The 15,626-nt window shown below is 37.0% G+C and overlaps 1 protein-coding gene across 3 annotated transcripts in view; it reads right to left on the reverse strand.

Moving 5' to 3' along the window:
* Window positions 1-2,869: 2,869 nt before the first annotated feature.
* Window positions 2,870-15,626, reverse strand: part of itga6b (integrin, alpha 6b) — a 50,460-nt gene continuing 37,703 nt past the window's right edge. The window contains exons 14-26 of one of the 3 annotated variants that reach the window (XM_036564851.1): window positions 15,459-15,571; window positions 14,702-14,858; window positions 12,463-12,546; window positions 12,302-12,381; window positions 11,810-11,884; window positions 10,817-10,919; window positions 9,236-9,412; window positions 8,137-8,238; window positions 7,723-7,833; window positions 7,392-7,490; window positions 6,283-6,408; window positions 6,031-6,139; window positions 2,870-3,597 (exon numbers count right to left, since the gene is read on the reverse strand). In XM_036564851.1, the coding sequence (XP_036420744.1) occupies window positions 6,065-6,139; window positions 6,283-6,408; window positions 7,392-7,490; window positions 7,723-7,833; window positions 8,137-8,238; window positions 9,236-9,412; window positions 10,817-10,919; window positions 11,810-11,884; window positions 12,302-12,381; window positions 12,463-12,546; window positions 14,702-14,858; window positions 15,459-15,571 (1,302 nt within the window). In that variant the 3' untranslated portion in view covers window positions 2,870-3,597; window positions 6,031-6,064. The remainder of the gene's footprint in view (window positions 3,598-6,030; window positions 6,140-6,282; window positions 6,409-7,391; window positions 7,491-7,722; window positions 7,834-8,136; window positions 8,239-9,235; window positions 9,413-10,816; window positions 10,920-11,809; window positions 11,885-12,301; window positions 12,382-12,462; window positions 12,547-14,701; window positions 14,859-15,458; window positions 15,572-15,626) is intronic. The other 2 variants (XM_036564852.1, XM_036564849.1) reach the window with 2 other exon arrangements.

The following is a 15,626-nucleotide window of genomic DNA, read 5'->3' on the forward strand; positions in this document are numbered from 1 at the left end:
TAACAAACAAAACCATGTGTTTTTATATTTTTTAACATTTGTCGTGTGATCATGAATGTAGTTTATGTACTCATCTAAAATTGACTATTTTTTGTGTTCATTTTTTTTTTTTATTCTTGTTGTGTGAAAGTCAGAGACCACCATTTTGTTTATTTGATTTCCAGTCAAAACTGCCATTAAGGGCAGGTTATTAATTTTTCAGTGTCATTTTCTTCAAACATATATAACAGAAAATTACACAGAAGCTGCCATTAACATTAATATCAAATCTATCAGCATTTAAATGTATTATTGGGATTACTCGGACTGTGAGAAGCAGAAAATGCAACCAACTTCTAAGACTGAACTTTGGAGGTGTGGAAAAATAGTCCTGCAGATTTTTTTTTGAAAAACTGAAAGCAAGCGAACTGAAAAGAATGGGAGGCAAAGAATGAACTCATTGAATTAAGATGAACCAAGTACTGAAAAAATTTAGCTAACGCTTTCTATGAATGTCACTTTGTAAGCATCCATAAACACATTCATAACATGTTATAATGCATTCATAAGGCATTATAAACATGGCTATAAATATTTATAAAAATGCATTACACGTTATAGTCAGTTTATTATGCATTATGAATTGTTAACATAATACATTATAAGTACTGATCATAACTAATTATAAGAGCTCATAAGTCGTATTTGTCCGCTCTAAGTAAAGTGAAGCGTACTGTACTAAAGCCTCCTCCAGTGTTAAGAGTGAGGCTTCAAGTTGAAGTATTTACTGAAGGATTTACTGAAACACTAAAACACAGTAAAGCACATTACAGGCTTCAAATGTCAGAGTTTAAACTAGAGCTGCCATCAGTGTTTTACCCAATGTGGGAAAGGTAATGTACACCACCGTTAGCTTGGTCTTTGTCTTTACTTTACGCTCTCCAAGCTGAGACTGACTTCTTTGACACTGACAGTTTAACATTTTATCAACACTACTTATAATGCATTATATTAACAATTCATAATGCATAATAAACATGGCTATACAGTGTAATTCATTTTTATAAATGTTTATAATCATGTTTATAATGCCATATGAATGCATTATAACGTTATAAATGTGTTTATAGATGCTTACAAAGGTGACATTCATAGAAAGTGTTACCAAATTTTATATTATATTTGATTGTTGAGGCTTCATTGTAATTTTTTGCTAAATATATGAAGGGCTTCATTCCAAAGTGCACAGAAGACCACGTTTAAGATTTTTCTTTTTTTTTTTTCCCTGATATACATTGTCAGGAGTGAACTTTACACACAAAGATTATCATTGCTATATTATGATTAATACCACCTTCAATAGAGAATGAAAAATGTTTTTTATTATACATCAGCTGTTATTCTTATATTATTCTATCCAGAATTGTTTTGTTCTTTTTTTCTTGATGCTGAAAAATGAATTACCTGTACTGAAGGGTGGTCAGTGATTTTTGCAAAATACTATACATGCCCAAAAATCATAAATTCAAAAGGATTCCCACAAAATCAAACATAAAAAAATCTCCACTTTATTGTTTTTTTGTTAACAGTCGAGTTGGTTTTACCACATCAGATTTGGAAATTATTTCATTTGAAAGCAATGGTGAGTTCTGCAGTGCTATACCCTCCATTCCCACCCCCCACCCCCCCAAATCCACAGCAGTTATTTTTAATAATACTAATGACCTCTGACTATACATTCTGTAACATTTCTCTCATCACGTCTGTAGGCAAATATGGCTGAAATTCCTTTCTCCCCCATTTCTCATTATATCCATGTATGTAAAAAAAAAGAAACACTATACATACATAATACTTCTCATTATATAAAAGTGCTAACTTGCTTCAAATTTAAGCCCTTGTCAGTTTTACAGTAAAACCTACAAAGGATGACATATGTAGATGAATGATGACCTCCAGGAATCCTGTCAGAACAAATGAAGACTAATTGCAGTAGTTAATGTGAATCTGTACCAATCTTCACAATTCATTATAATAAAAAAAACCTAACTTACAAAACAGAGAACTTAGACATGAGTAACAATTCAAAAAACAAATATTTACATTCATCCAAGCAGTTTTAAGTAAAATTCAAAAAGTTAAAGTTGAAAAGATGGAGACGAGTTTTAGATTCCTTGCATAGACCCTCATTATAAGCATAAAAAAAGCATCCCTGTTGTCGGAAGAAAACCTTGTATCTCCAAAATGATAACTTTACAGGAGAAGGAAAAAACCTACTCAACTTTTAAGGTAAGTCAATGGAACCAGAATTTTTTCCAAGTCGTTTTGGGCCGTTACTTTTGGTCCATTTATCATCAAATTTACATACAATGTAAAGGACAACAGACATACTCAAATTATTTCAAAAACTGAAAAACGTCAAAAATGGAGATACGAGGTTTTCTTCCAACAGCAGTGATATAGAGTCTTTGGCCTGTTTGTTACCCACAGAACAATCTCAGAATAAATAGACATTTTCTGACGCATGATCAAGTATATATACAACATATGGGAATGCATGTAATGTTCTATTCATGAATGTGGGACCACTGAAGCATAGACATGGAGTTAAAGGGGAATTCCACCCTTTTTTTTTAGAATTTCTGCATAATGTATTCACTGAGATGTAAACAGGGTCATTCAGGGTGGTTTGATGTGGACTGGTTCATTGTAGAGACACTGATTTCTTTACAGGGGTTTTGATAGGAACCAGAAAGTCATGATCTCTACAACACAGATGTAGCCATGCTATTTGCTATCTGAAGTGACCAGTCAACCTGCATGTGCCTCCTGCATGTTTATATGTAATGTTTACTATGATAAAGTTTTCTTTGGGAACTATTTTTCCTCACCTCACAACACATGCAGTCCGTCTCCACCATGAAAGATGTTCCATGCCAAAATACTATAAGAAATCTATAATAAAATATTTTCTTAGACACCAGGCAGCATATTCATAACCATTTAATATATTTAATAACTCTCAGTGATGTGGCTTTAAGAGGCATTAAACTTATTAGATGTCTGGTTCCTATCACCACCACTGTGAACAAGTCCACTCTGAATGACTTTACTTCTTACTGACTAAATTACGCAAAATGACTTGAAAAATCAGTGGAATTCCCTTTTAGGGCAAATATGCTCCTCCCCCTTTTCCATTCAGTAATTCATTTTTTTTTCTTTTCAATTTCTTCCACTATTTGAAACCAGTCCCTCAGTGGAGAAGGTGCAAGAAATTCTATTTGTACATTTGTTTTTCAGTTCCGTTCATTCTGTCATTGTGATATGTACACTCAGTTCAGGGTGTGCAAACATGAAGCACTCAGGGTTTTGGGAAAGATGTCTTTGGCCTGGTTTTTACGTTTTGTTTTCCTTTAAAGCAGATTAATAATGCGTGCCAGCAGCCACCGTAGCGAAAGGCTAGGAGTAGCTCTCGTTTTCATTCCAGGAAGTCATCCACTGCTTCTTCTCCAATGGCTGCTCTTTGCCAGGTGGGTACGCTCGCTCTTCCCTCTTTATCCGCACGGCACTGTAACTCGGCACGCTGTCATCATATTTGGTACGTTTAAAAAATCCACACTGAGGGCAAAAATGACAAGGATTACCATTAACATTAGCTAAACAGGGCTAGAACTTCCTACCAGAGCAGTGTTTCCCAATCCAGTACCAATTCGGTTCATATTGGTCCTCTACTCAAGCACCCAGGACGACTGTATCGATTAAGAGTACACAATAAAGCTGCAGCCCAGATATTGTTTTCAGATCTATGGGAATTAATATAGTTTTCTTTTTAATTCCAGTGATACCGCAATTATATCTGATAGTTATAAATGATAAAATAGCAGAAATCTTTTACAATCATTGGCCTTTCAATGCTTCACCCACAAATGTGTTCTTTTGTAGCAACTGTTGCTATGCTGGTCAAGCTGGCAAAAATCCCATTTAACCTAAAGGGCACGTTCTGATTTAAAGTGTGTTAATTTCAAGTGTGTGAAATGTAGAATAAGCGGGCTAACAATTCGGGGAAAGACAAATTTTACGCTTTAATAAGTAAACTGTGATTTCAACGACTACAATATTTTGCTACTATGAAGCATGAGTGCCTGAATGTGAGCTTAATGTGAAAGTGAGTTGTTAGGGACGCAGTTCAGAAGGCAGAGACAGTGCTAGGCTAACCACTGTAGTTAATGTTAGATAGATCCAGAAACGGTGGATATATATTTCTTTGATAACGCTGTTCTGGATAGAGTTAGCTCATACGCCCCTCACACACAAAAGCTACTGATTTCCCTTGGCTACTTTTCAAAAACAAAACAATTTCAATTTTTAACCACCAGTGCCGTCATCTAAAACGCAAGTCTACGGCCCTAAGCTCATTTTGTCAGTTTTTCCATTTTTTCCATTTTTTGTTGTTGCTTATTCTATTGACAAAATTAGTCAGTATGTACATCCCTAAAAGCATTTATCCCTAAACATACACAATAACTAACGACTCTAAACAAACGCTGTAGTCGTCCACTTTGATAAAAACTGCGTTGTGCACTAGAGTTTCTCATTAGGCTGAATGGGATTTTTACTAACATTCTGCAAAGCCTGTTGAACCTACCCAGCAAACACAGTTACACTGTGACAACCTATTGTTTTGGTGCCCACAACATTGTCACAACGCTGAAATGTAATTCCTCAGAAAGTTGTAACAACATTATCTGACAACACTGAGACAACGTAGTGGCAACGTCGTCAGTACGATATCAAAACCTCCTGGAATCCTCGTAAGTACCTTTATGTTATGAATGGAACTCCATGGAATTCCGCTAAGTTGCCAACAGGTAGTCATAATATTGTATGGCAACGTTACTGAATAATGAGGTTGTGACAATGTTGTGACAACCTTGTTCAGAGAACGTAAACAGCGCCACCTTTTGACAACGTTGTGACAATGTGTGTTTGCTGGGTAGGTAGATCAATCATGTTGTCTGAATTAGCTTCGTCATCATGGCTATGTTAAATGTATCTATTATACATCTTTACAGTTTAAACCTTAATGCTCACTACACTAAATGTAAAATAATCATTAAATTAATGTCTTTAAAAGGTGCCCTCGGAAAAATTTTCCTCAAAAAACATGCCTCATCACGGAGAAAACGGATGATTATCAGAGGAGAGTTTGGCAGTCTCGATTGTGTATTTAAGGTGTTTAATATTTTGTCGTATAACACCGGGTTCACCTGGACTCCCTGTCTGCGGTCAATGGCAAACGTTGGAAAATAGGAACTCTAAGTGCAATGTTATGCTGGCAGAATTTTCCATTGAAAGCATGTCCATCCTTTCTGCTGTTGACTGTCTACTGTTATAATGTAAATGCAGCATTAGGCATGAATCAATGGCTAATGTATTGACCCATAAATTCTGTATTGGTGCATCCTTAGTACCAAACATTCTTAGTACTTAGTAATAAATTCGGATAATTTGGGAAACCCCCAGGACTGGACTTGGAAACACTGTACAGGACCAATACAGACTGAAGACATAGGAACAGTACAGCAACATGTGTACAGCATGCTGGACCAAGCAAAAGTGGGATGAGCAGCGAGGCAGAAACCTACAGCCCCAGAGAAAGAACTGAGTCTGAAAAGTGTAGCATGCTCAGAAAGCGAGAGAGAAATGTGCCTTTAAAAGTCCAAGCTAGCCGAAAAAAGATGCAGTTTCCCCCAATCAAGCTGATTGGTGTATGATCACACAGTTATGTACTCATACCTGAAAGCCTTATATAAGCAAGGATTACATATTCATGTATGTAAACCATTTAAACCCCTGAAGCGACACCATACATGAACGGTTTGCGTATCTTAATAGCAGTCTACAGCTCATCACTGTGCACCGGAAGCTGCCACCATATTTCCCCCCAGATCTAGGCAATGCAACACAGCATGATGTCCCAGGCTGTAAGAGAGTTAGCCAAGGCTAAACCTACTCCCCCATGCTAGCTCTGAGCACCATAACGGCTATTACCCAGCTTCTGTTTTCTTTGTGTCTCACTCTTTCTCTATGCATTGGAAGTCAGTCTCTCTTTCTCGGGTTCGTTTTTGGAGTCTTTGTCGTTTTTGCCGAAGAAACCACACTAGAAGAAGTAGAGTCGTTTGGTTTTCTTGCATATTACATTTGTGATGGTTAATTTTTTGCATAAACAGGGCAGTCATGATAGAATGACAGCTGATAGACTGAGATGGATCACTGTTGTGTTTGAAGTTTGATTTCTTTTACCTTCCAGAGCAGGAAGATGAGCAATCCCAGCAGGAGCAGCCCCAGTAATATAGCCACCAGGATGATCCACCACGGTAAACCTCCGTACTGCGCTGCCTTGCGTCCTGGAAACACAGTCACTCGCACCTAACGAACACATGCGCGCACACATACCAATAACATAGTTGATTAAAGGGAAGAATACACTGATTCACATGTTATAAGAGAGGACAATATGAATAACAAGAACAATTTTCAATATATTCCAAATATATCCCTTTTTATTTTCACACTTTTTTCTGTTTTTGGACTTTTCACATGATGCATATTTTTAGTTTTCATTTAGCATTTTCTCAAATCTTTTCATCGATTTACACTTTTCACATGATCACGTTTTATTCACATGGTGTCACATGTGATTACACGTTATGTAACGTTCATAAGTAATCACACATAATCCACGTTGTGTGATTTACATGTTGCATGTGATCGTGTTATTCACATCACGCATGTGGTCACATTACTGGCACGTCACATGGCCACATTTACATGTCACATTTCACATGTGATCACATTCACATGATGTCATGAGTTACGTCATCACATCCATGTCACATGATCACACTAATCACACGGTGCCATGTGATCACATACTGTTCATATCCTGTCACGAGTAATCACGCGTTTTATTCATGTCACATGTGATCATGTTGTTGACATGATTTCACGTGTGATCACTATTCACATCATATCACATGCGATTACATATTGACGTCATGTCACAATTTTCTCTTTAAAACTAATAAATAGTGAGGTATTGATGAAATTTTATAATAAATAATATTTATCACTGTACATGGTTGTTCTAAAGCTAAAATTGTAACACTTTTTATTGAGTTTATAAATGTTTATGAGTGTATAATGTGTATTATATATAACTAATATCTCATTTATAAGCTTATAATGTCTTTTTTAACTACTGAAGCTGTTTGAGTCATTTGTGATGGAGCTTTAGCAGGTTTTGGGTTTGTCACAGTGTTGATGACTTGGTCAAATCTGTATCACAGAACATCATCACACTGGTATTCACTTTTCTACCCATATACCTCCCAAACCCGGCGCCAGCTCACCTGTGCATCTTCGTTTTTCAGCACAACGTTTTTAGGTGCAGAGTCCAGACTGAGCCACGCCTTCGTGATGATGTCAACGTAATTCAGTTTGGAGAACTCCTGTATGGAACAATGGCATGTTTTATACGTTTTATGCTCATAATACACTTAGCTGCTCTCTCCTTTCATGGTCAGAGCAAACATATACCAGGTCTCAGGTATAATAACAGTACAGTATCTTACAACAAATGAAAAAAAATCATACAAAGCACAACTCTATTTGTAACATTTGTAGACTATTTTAACTCAAGCTCAATGAAATGAAACAATCTTTGAAAAATAAGAAACCCACCTCCAGGAAGGTGCCATTCCAGATTCGGGCCTTTAGTGAAATAACAGCGTTACTGTCCAGTCCCTGAAGAGGACACTTAAACTGCACACACTTTGCTCCATCGCCGCACGACTACAAATAACATGATAAACAACTGTTTATAAACAAAGGAACCACAATAAAAGAGAAAAAAAAGATGAAAATATTCATTAATAGCACAATTTTTGTGTGATCAGTATTCAACACATTTTGAGAATAAAACACAACAAACTGGTCCAAGCAAAGTGAGCTATGACACTCTTTTAGCAGAACTTAGAAAGTGTGGTTTTATTACTGTTATTAATGCAAATGACATCTGATCCTGTGATAAAACATCATGAATTTTATCTCCTAGTATTACTTGAAAATAATAAATACATTTTTGAAAGGTTTTACCAAGACTGTGAATTTCCTCTGGTCTTTAAAAAGGGAGAATTTGGGTTCCTCTGAGCTTGCATCTCCCTCGACTTCACGTTTGGTTCTTACCGGCGACTTATCCTGACATAAGAATAAGGCAAAGAGTACTGAGTGACAGCAGCATGTGATAAATGTCTTGTCAATAATCTGCATCTGTCTTTCAGGTAGAATAGAATGGCAAACAGTGGACTGAGGACTCCATAGAAAACATACATTTTCTCCTAGTCTGTAAAGTATAATACTTCCTTTCAAATAAGTAAAAAAAAGAAAATTAAAATCCCCCTAAAATAACAAAAACAATTAAGTAATCAGACCTTCGATATTTACAAGGATCATGTTATGATCTATTTAAACCAAAGCTATTATTATGGATGGTAATAAGCTATTAATATATTATAATATATTAATATAATATTTAATAATCATTTATATGGTACTTTCTGTTGGGAGGTGTCTGTCCCAAACATCGTATTGATTTAAAGTTGAAACATTTAGATAAAGTTTAATTTAAATCAAACTTTTCATGTCACTACCGAAACACAGAGTTAGTCCATAGGCGGAACCTTATTTCAGGCATGCCCCTGCATTTTAAAGCAGGAAGTGAGACTGCATCCCTGTCCCTCATGGCCACATGGTGAGCAGCTGAATCCCGTTGTTTTGAAGTAAAAGTGTCCCAAAGTCCAAAAATCAGTGTGAAACATTAAGAACTGTCACTACCGAAACACATATTTTGTGGACTTTTGGAAACTTTTTTGTGTTTTAATAAAAATATTCTGATTTTATGTGTCCAGCTGTTCAAAGCTGTGTTTGCTGGTCATGCACTGGCTAGTGTTTTAGAGTTCTGCTCAACATCAGCTAAAACAGTCACTACTGAAACAGTCACGACTGAAACATGTGGTAAAGTGTTGGTAGTGTTATGATTGTTTTGGTAGTGACAGACTGGAATGTTCAATCATTTATTTTCATAAAATAATCAGAATGAAGACATAAGCTAAGTTTCAGGTATTTGACGTACTTTTTTAAATAAAAAAGCTCAGAGTAAGTTTGAAATCTGTGTGTCTGATGAAGGTTTGCATACTTCAGTGAGCTTGAGGAAGTTGACTTCGTTCGGTCTGCTGCAGCCGATCCTCTCCACACCTGTAGTGGTGATCTTCATTAGATACAGGAGCCATTTATCTGAGACTGTGTTCCTGGGCCACTCGATGTTCAGAAATGCTGTGCCAAACGACTTCAGAGGCTTGCCCAGGTTTATAACCTTTACAAAAAGAACCAGAGTTTGTTACTGAACAAGGTTTTGCTGAAAACCAGATTACTAGAGTGCAGTGAGTAACCATATCTTCATACATTCAGAGTCCCCGCTGTTGTCTCCTTAACCCTTTAAGGTCAACACAAAGAATGCCTTTTTGTGCTGTTTAAATTACTCCACATCATTAATAATATTATGTCTATTTTTTCATATATAAAGGATGTGACTTCAGATTTTTTAAATTTATTTATATATTTAGTATTTATTTAGCTTGTGTTTACACTGTGTCAGAATTTAATGACAAATGACCGACAGAAATGGTCCAAGACAGGCCTGGACAATAGCACAATGTAACTGTACATCGCCAATGACTGACTAATCCGATGATGGCGCTTAAACGGCGATAAATTTAAATTCAATTTTTGTTTAATTATTGTTGTTTAATTAATTATTGTTTAAATTGTTAAACAGTTAAATATTGGCAATAATATTATTATTATTATTATTATTAATATTAATATTGGGGATCGCGTTCCAGTTTTTCTAACTGGAAAAGTACGTATTTGAACATTTTCATAACTTAACGTTTTAAAACAGAACAATGAAATAAAAGCCTGGAGTCGAGACGGGGTGTGTGGAGTCAGTACAACTTAGGAAATATCATTTCAATGGATTATGGTACAATTATGTTCCCTGACTAAAGGTACTGAGATGTTTTGTACCTTTTCTTCTGAGAGTGTAGGGAATGTGCTAAAATATCAACTGATATAATATTGTGGTTACATACCGTTATAAGATAGTGCTAGTATATGTGTCTACACCAGCTGCAAGAGGCAACGTCTACAACACAAATACTGTCCAAAACTATCAGTGAAGCTACTCTTGTCTTCTGAGTTTTTTATGTAATGTTGATAATGGTAAAATACCAGTAAATCTGAAAAAAATGAGTTCTCTGGGAAGCATTTATCCTACAACACCCTGTTTGTACCTCTCCACCATGAATGGATTTTTTTTTAATTCCCAAAGCTAAAAGCTAATAGCACAACTACAGTAAAACAATGTACTTGTATGTACCTCTCTGCCATGTGTGCATTTTAATAGTCAAAACTATCATAAACACAATGTCTCAAGCATCAGGCGGAGAATTCATAACTATTTCATATCACAACTTTGTGTGAAGGAGGTATAAAACCGCTTCAGACGTCTGGTTACCATCATCACCACTGTGAACTATTGTGACCCTCTAGTTTCTCTAGATCCCTCCAACCTGAATGACTGTTTACATTTAATCCACTAACCAGACATTTTGAAAGATGGGGGGAATCCCCCTTTAATTTATTCACAATATTAAAAAATATACAACCGTGTGTACATAATAATAATAATAATAATAATAATAATAATAATAATCACCCTAAACTCGTAGTCAATCTGGCTGCCCACATCAGATTCTGTTTGCATAGCACTCTCTCCTTTGACCTCGCCAGTGAATTCCAGCTGAGACGGCTTCGCCACCCTGAGGATGAGGGGAAAGAACAGATCCACATTCAACATTTCATTCGTTAAGAATGTTAAAAAAGCAAAAGTGGGCCAGTGATCATGTGACCCGACAGACTAGAGGGTAGCCTGTTGCTAGGGCTGTTACAATCATGACATTTTAGCTAACGATTAATTGTCATTTAAATAATTGTGATTAACGATTTAATTGTCTTTTCTTGTTCATTGTTTGCAACTATTAAAATACAAGCCTAAAGTGGACAAACTGCCCGATTGGCCACCTCACTTGTTAGCTATGTTCACTGATACAGTGGCTAAGACTGGTTGTACTGTCGACTCAATAGACTCAGACAAATGTCTACAGTTACACAAAAGTATGTGTGGAGTCGAACAGAGCTACATGTTCATCACCACAGAGGAAATATAAGCAGAAAAACTCTCATTCTGCTGGCATACATGCTAAAAACATTAGAATTAGCTACATAGCTAACAGAAATTGCTGAGCGCTGCCCTCTAAACATTAAAGCACCAAGTTAGAACCTTCTTTATTTTCATAATCCTCATGACGTCTACAGGAATGCATTTACTGCTTTCTTTTACATACGTTTATTTGTCTCAACCAAACACAGCCAGTTCACATTTTGTCTGTTCAGCATAATATGACTGAAAAATAGCTGCAGTCAGCTCATATGACTGCGATCATCTCACATGATGCAGTAATTGTGACAGGCCTAATTTTCTGACACCCAGGCTACCAGCTTATCCTTCAAATTAAACAATTCAAATGACTAACTGCTCACTGCTTTGTCTACCATTGATAAGTGTCTTCTACTACAGTCCATTATAAGCAGTGAGATGAATGTTAAATCCAGGAATATTTCTGAGGCATGCAAGACACAAGTAACTCACCCCGAGAGGGACAACAGCAGCTTAATTTGAACGTTAGCCTTTTTTGTGATGGTCAGGGCCGTCTGATTACTCGTCCTGCAGCATACACACACACACACACACACACACACACGGTTACACAAAGTTACTGCACACTGTCAAGTGTTGTTGATGTTCCAAGTAAAAATAAGTTAAACAATTCTCTACTGAGAACACCCTTAAGTGTGGCGTTTTTTGCACACTTCAGTGCAAAAAGACATATTGGAGGAAAAAAACATAAAAGATAAAATGTGCCATAACTTTTTCTTACAACTATATGTGTTAAAAAACAGTATTCATTTTTTATGACCACTTTCCAGACTCTTTTTTTCTCTCAGAATGAAACGTGTTTTTGATCCTCTCCCTCTAAAGCTGTTATATATTGAACCCTTTTAAAAAAAGCAAGAAAATGTGGATAATTTCCATTAAATGCACACTTTAAGCTAAAATGAAACATGGACACAAAGCACTCACGTTTTGAGTTGAAGTGTGACTTCCACTTCGGTCACGTCTAATGAAATCCCACCAGTGCCCAAAATGATGTAGAACGTTACCTGTAGTGTTAGGAACAGAGTGTCAGGACAGATCTGCACACTGACCACTGCAAAAACTTTCTTTCAGTCCTCTTGACTTACCTCTGAGTCTCTTTTGAACGGATTCCCCAGCTCACACTCAGCTTTAGAACCATTCTGATTGGCCAAACAGATGACCGGTTTGTTCTGTACACAAAGAAAGACATTCAATCAAATGTTTACAGAGGACAAAAAGGCTGTATTTCTGCATAGGAGTAACTAGGGGAGGCCAATATGATGACATGTTAGTTTCTCCAAAACATGGCGCTTCATTTAACCTAGAACAGCAGTAGACAACAGTGCAGACAGATAGTCAATGTGATAACTGCAAACTATAGAAACACTATATCGCTGTTGTGGGAAGAAAACCTTGTATCTCCATTTTTGTTGTTTTTCAGTTTTTGACATAATTAGAAAACGCCTGCTGCTCTTTACATTGTATGTAAATTTCATGATGAATGGACTAAAGAAACAACCCAAAATGACTTGGGGAAAAAAGTCTGGTTCCACTGACTTACATTAAAAGTAAAGTAGGTTTTTTCCTTCTCCTGTAAAGTTACCATTTTGGAGATATGAGGTTTTCTTCTGACAACAGCAATATATTCAAACAGTAAGCCACGAGAGGATGTGCGTTTCTGATTTTATCATCCTGTGATTCAGGCATGATGTGAAGTAGAATAAAAACCCCCTTACTTGTGATAAAATCACTGAAATGTACGGCCTCAAGAGCCTCATTACTTTTAAGAAACGGCAGACAACATAAAATATGATGATACGTACAATACACAAAATCACAAAAATTCAGTAAATAACTTTTGTTAATAATAATCAAGATAATTATTCTGCCAAGAAATGTAGTTCTTTAGTTCTTTACCAAACAGCAGAGGACTGCTGAAAGAGGATGAGAATGTCCAGTCGCCCTATCATTGTATATAGCGGCCTTTTCAAGAACTAATTGTTATAAAATAATGAACATATCATAATATACAACTATTTACTCACCAAATTTTTATCGCAACAATGTTAATTTCCATTTCCTCTATGCAATTTTCAGTCTCATTTAGAACCAAGCTAACACTCTTTTTCCCCAAGCTGGGGCTCGATCTCAAATGACACCCTACTAGCTGTGTAGTACCCATTTGGGATTCAGCCACATCTGTCCAATTACATACTGGGCACTGCGGCACTAACTACAACACGGACATATTTTTATTTTTTTTCTTGCACTTTATTTCAAAGCCTGTGACACTCATAGTGGAGTTGTTTAGCCGGTTAGCTTTCTTTTAGCTTGTTAGTTAGCTGATCAAGTTCAAGTTAAGAAAATCAAATGTCAGACCCTCAGTTGAAAAAGAACCAGGTTTACACCTACTCTGTACATTTGGTTGTCCATGCGAGCAGCATTACAGTCAGTGATTATTTCATTAGCAGTACAACAATTTTTCAAAACTTGCCATATTAATACAGAATTCGGTTGTTGTGAGGCGGTCATAGCAGTGCATGCATTGAGTATTTTACGACGGCTTTGAACGTCACTCAGCCAATCAGATTTTAGGCCTAGAACTATGTATTTATAAAAGATTTAGAGCAGTTCTTAGGCCTGTCAGAATTTGACTAACTCTCCTCTGATTAAACAGCTAGAAATAGTTTCAACAATCACACACAATGAACAAGAAAAGACAGTCAAATTATTGATAGTAATTATTTTTGTGACAATCATCAGCTAATATTTCATGCCTTGGATAGCCCTACTAATTATAGAGAGCCTGTAAACAACAACAACAACAACCAGTGTATAGTACCTGCATACACTGTATAATTTACCTCTTGCAAAAACTGGACTGTACTCATAGATTTTCATAGCCTTTTAATGTAGTTATGTTATAACTGAAGTTTGAGGGGAGGAGCATGGCTGAAACTCCTCCTTCTTTCAATCTAACGCTCTAAAAATTCACATCCTCACCTTCCGTTCCCGTGACGACGTGTTCGCAATCCCCACCCCCACCTCATCTCCTCCCCATTCCTCAGTCCTGCATCAGGCCTACTACAGCTATGAGGGGGTCTGGCCTTCTAGCCACAGGCAGAAGCTGCCAGAACTCCAGCCCAAGTTCTCAGAGTTCTCCCCCCCTGTCTCTCAATCAATTCTTCCTCATACTACCACCACCATGTTGAAGGCATGGTCTGAACTCACAAATTAAACATGGCACTACTGTTTGGCTGGGACACTTTGTCTGTTCTAACTTGTTAGACACAATGTTTGTGCATCATATCGCCCACCCTTACAATGAAGTTAAGTTAGACTCACTGGGTCCTTGTTGCGGGAGGCAGAGTACGAGAGGGATCCAGGGAAAGATCCAGTCAGAATCGTCTCATACGCATCATCTCCGTTCTTATTGCTCACTGTGACCTCCAGAGCGATTTCCTTCTGGTCAGTGAGTGAAATGAGGGGAACTCTGTTTGGACTAAGAGAACAACAGAGACGGTGATAAGGTGGCATAAAACCCCTGAACATTCAATTTACCACAAATGTAGCCGATCAGCCAAGACAAGTTTGCGTCTTTGTTTCTTCACTGGAGCTACGAGGCTAATGCAGCTAACAGGTAATAGAAAATGACAGTCACTAGATTAGCACTGTGCGAACAAATGATGTTAAATCATCTTATATTTTAATCAAACCATGTCAAGCTGTTCTGTGATCTCCAACAGACTTGCTTACATGGTTTCTGACAAAGCGCGACAGTTTTCTATAAACATGGACATACATACGGGCAAATATCAGGCTTCAAGATGGCTAGTCCTACTGTTTATTACTATGCGACATACTATTGTCCATTTTATTGATAACACTATGTCATGCAGTGTCAGAAACCACGTAAGCAAGTCTATTTGAGATTCCTTAACAACACGCAAACATGTCTTAGCTTTATTTGCTATATTTGCGCTGCTGCTAAGTCAGTCTGAGTCGGAGTATTAGCTAAATTGCTGCCTCTATCATGTCTGATGATGTAAGATGAGATGAAGCGAGGTGAGACGAGACATAAAGCCGTAATTGCTGAACTCACGCTGGTAGAGGTTTAAAGATGTCTCCAGACTCTCGAGAGCAGAACTTGTACTCCAGTGCCAGTTTACTGTCACACACGTTGTCACTGCCACATCCTTCCTTCACGAAACTGACCTGCAACAGTAGATAAAAAAAAAAAAAACTTTGATTAATTAACAATTCAACTGTT

This window comes from Colossoma macropomum, unplaced genomic scaffold (assembly GCF_904425465.1).
Source record: "Colossoma macropomum unplaced genomic scaffold, Colossoma_macropomum, whole genome shotgun sequence".
In the NCBI taxonomy this organism is placed as follows: Eukaryota; Metazoa; Chordata; class Actinopteri; order Characiformes; family Serrasalmidae; genus Colossoma; species Colossoma macropomum.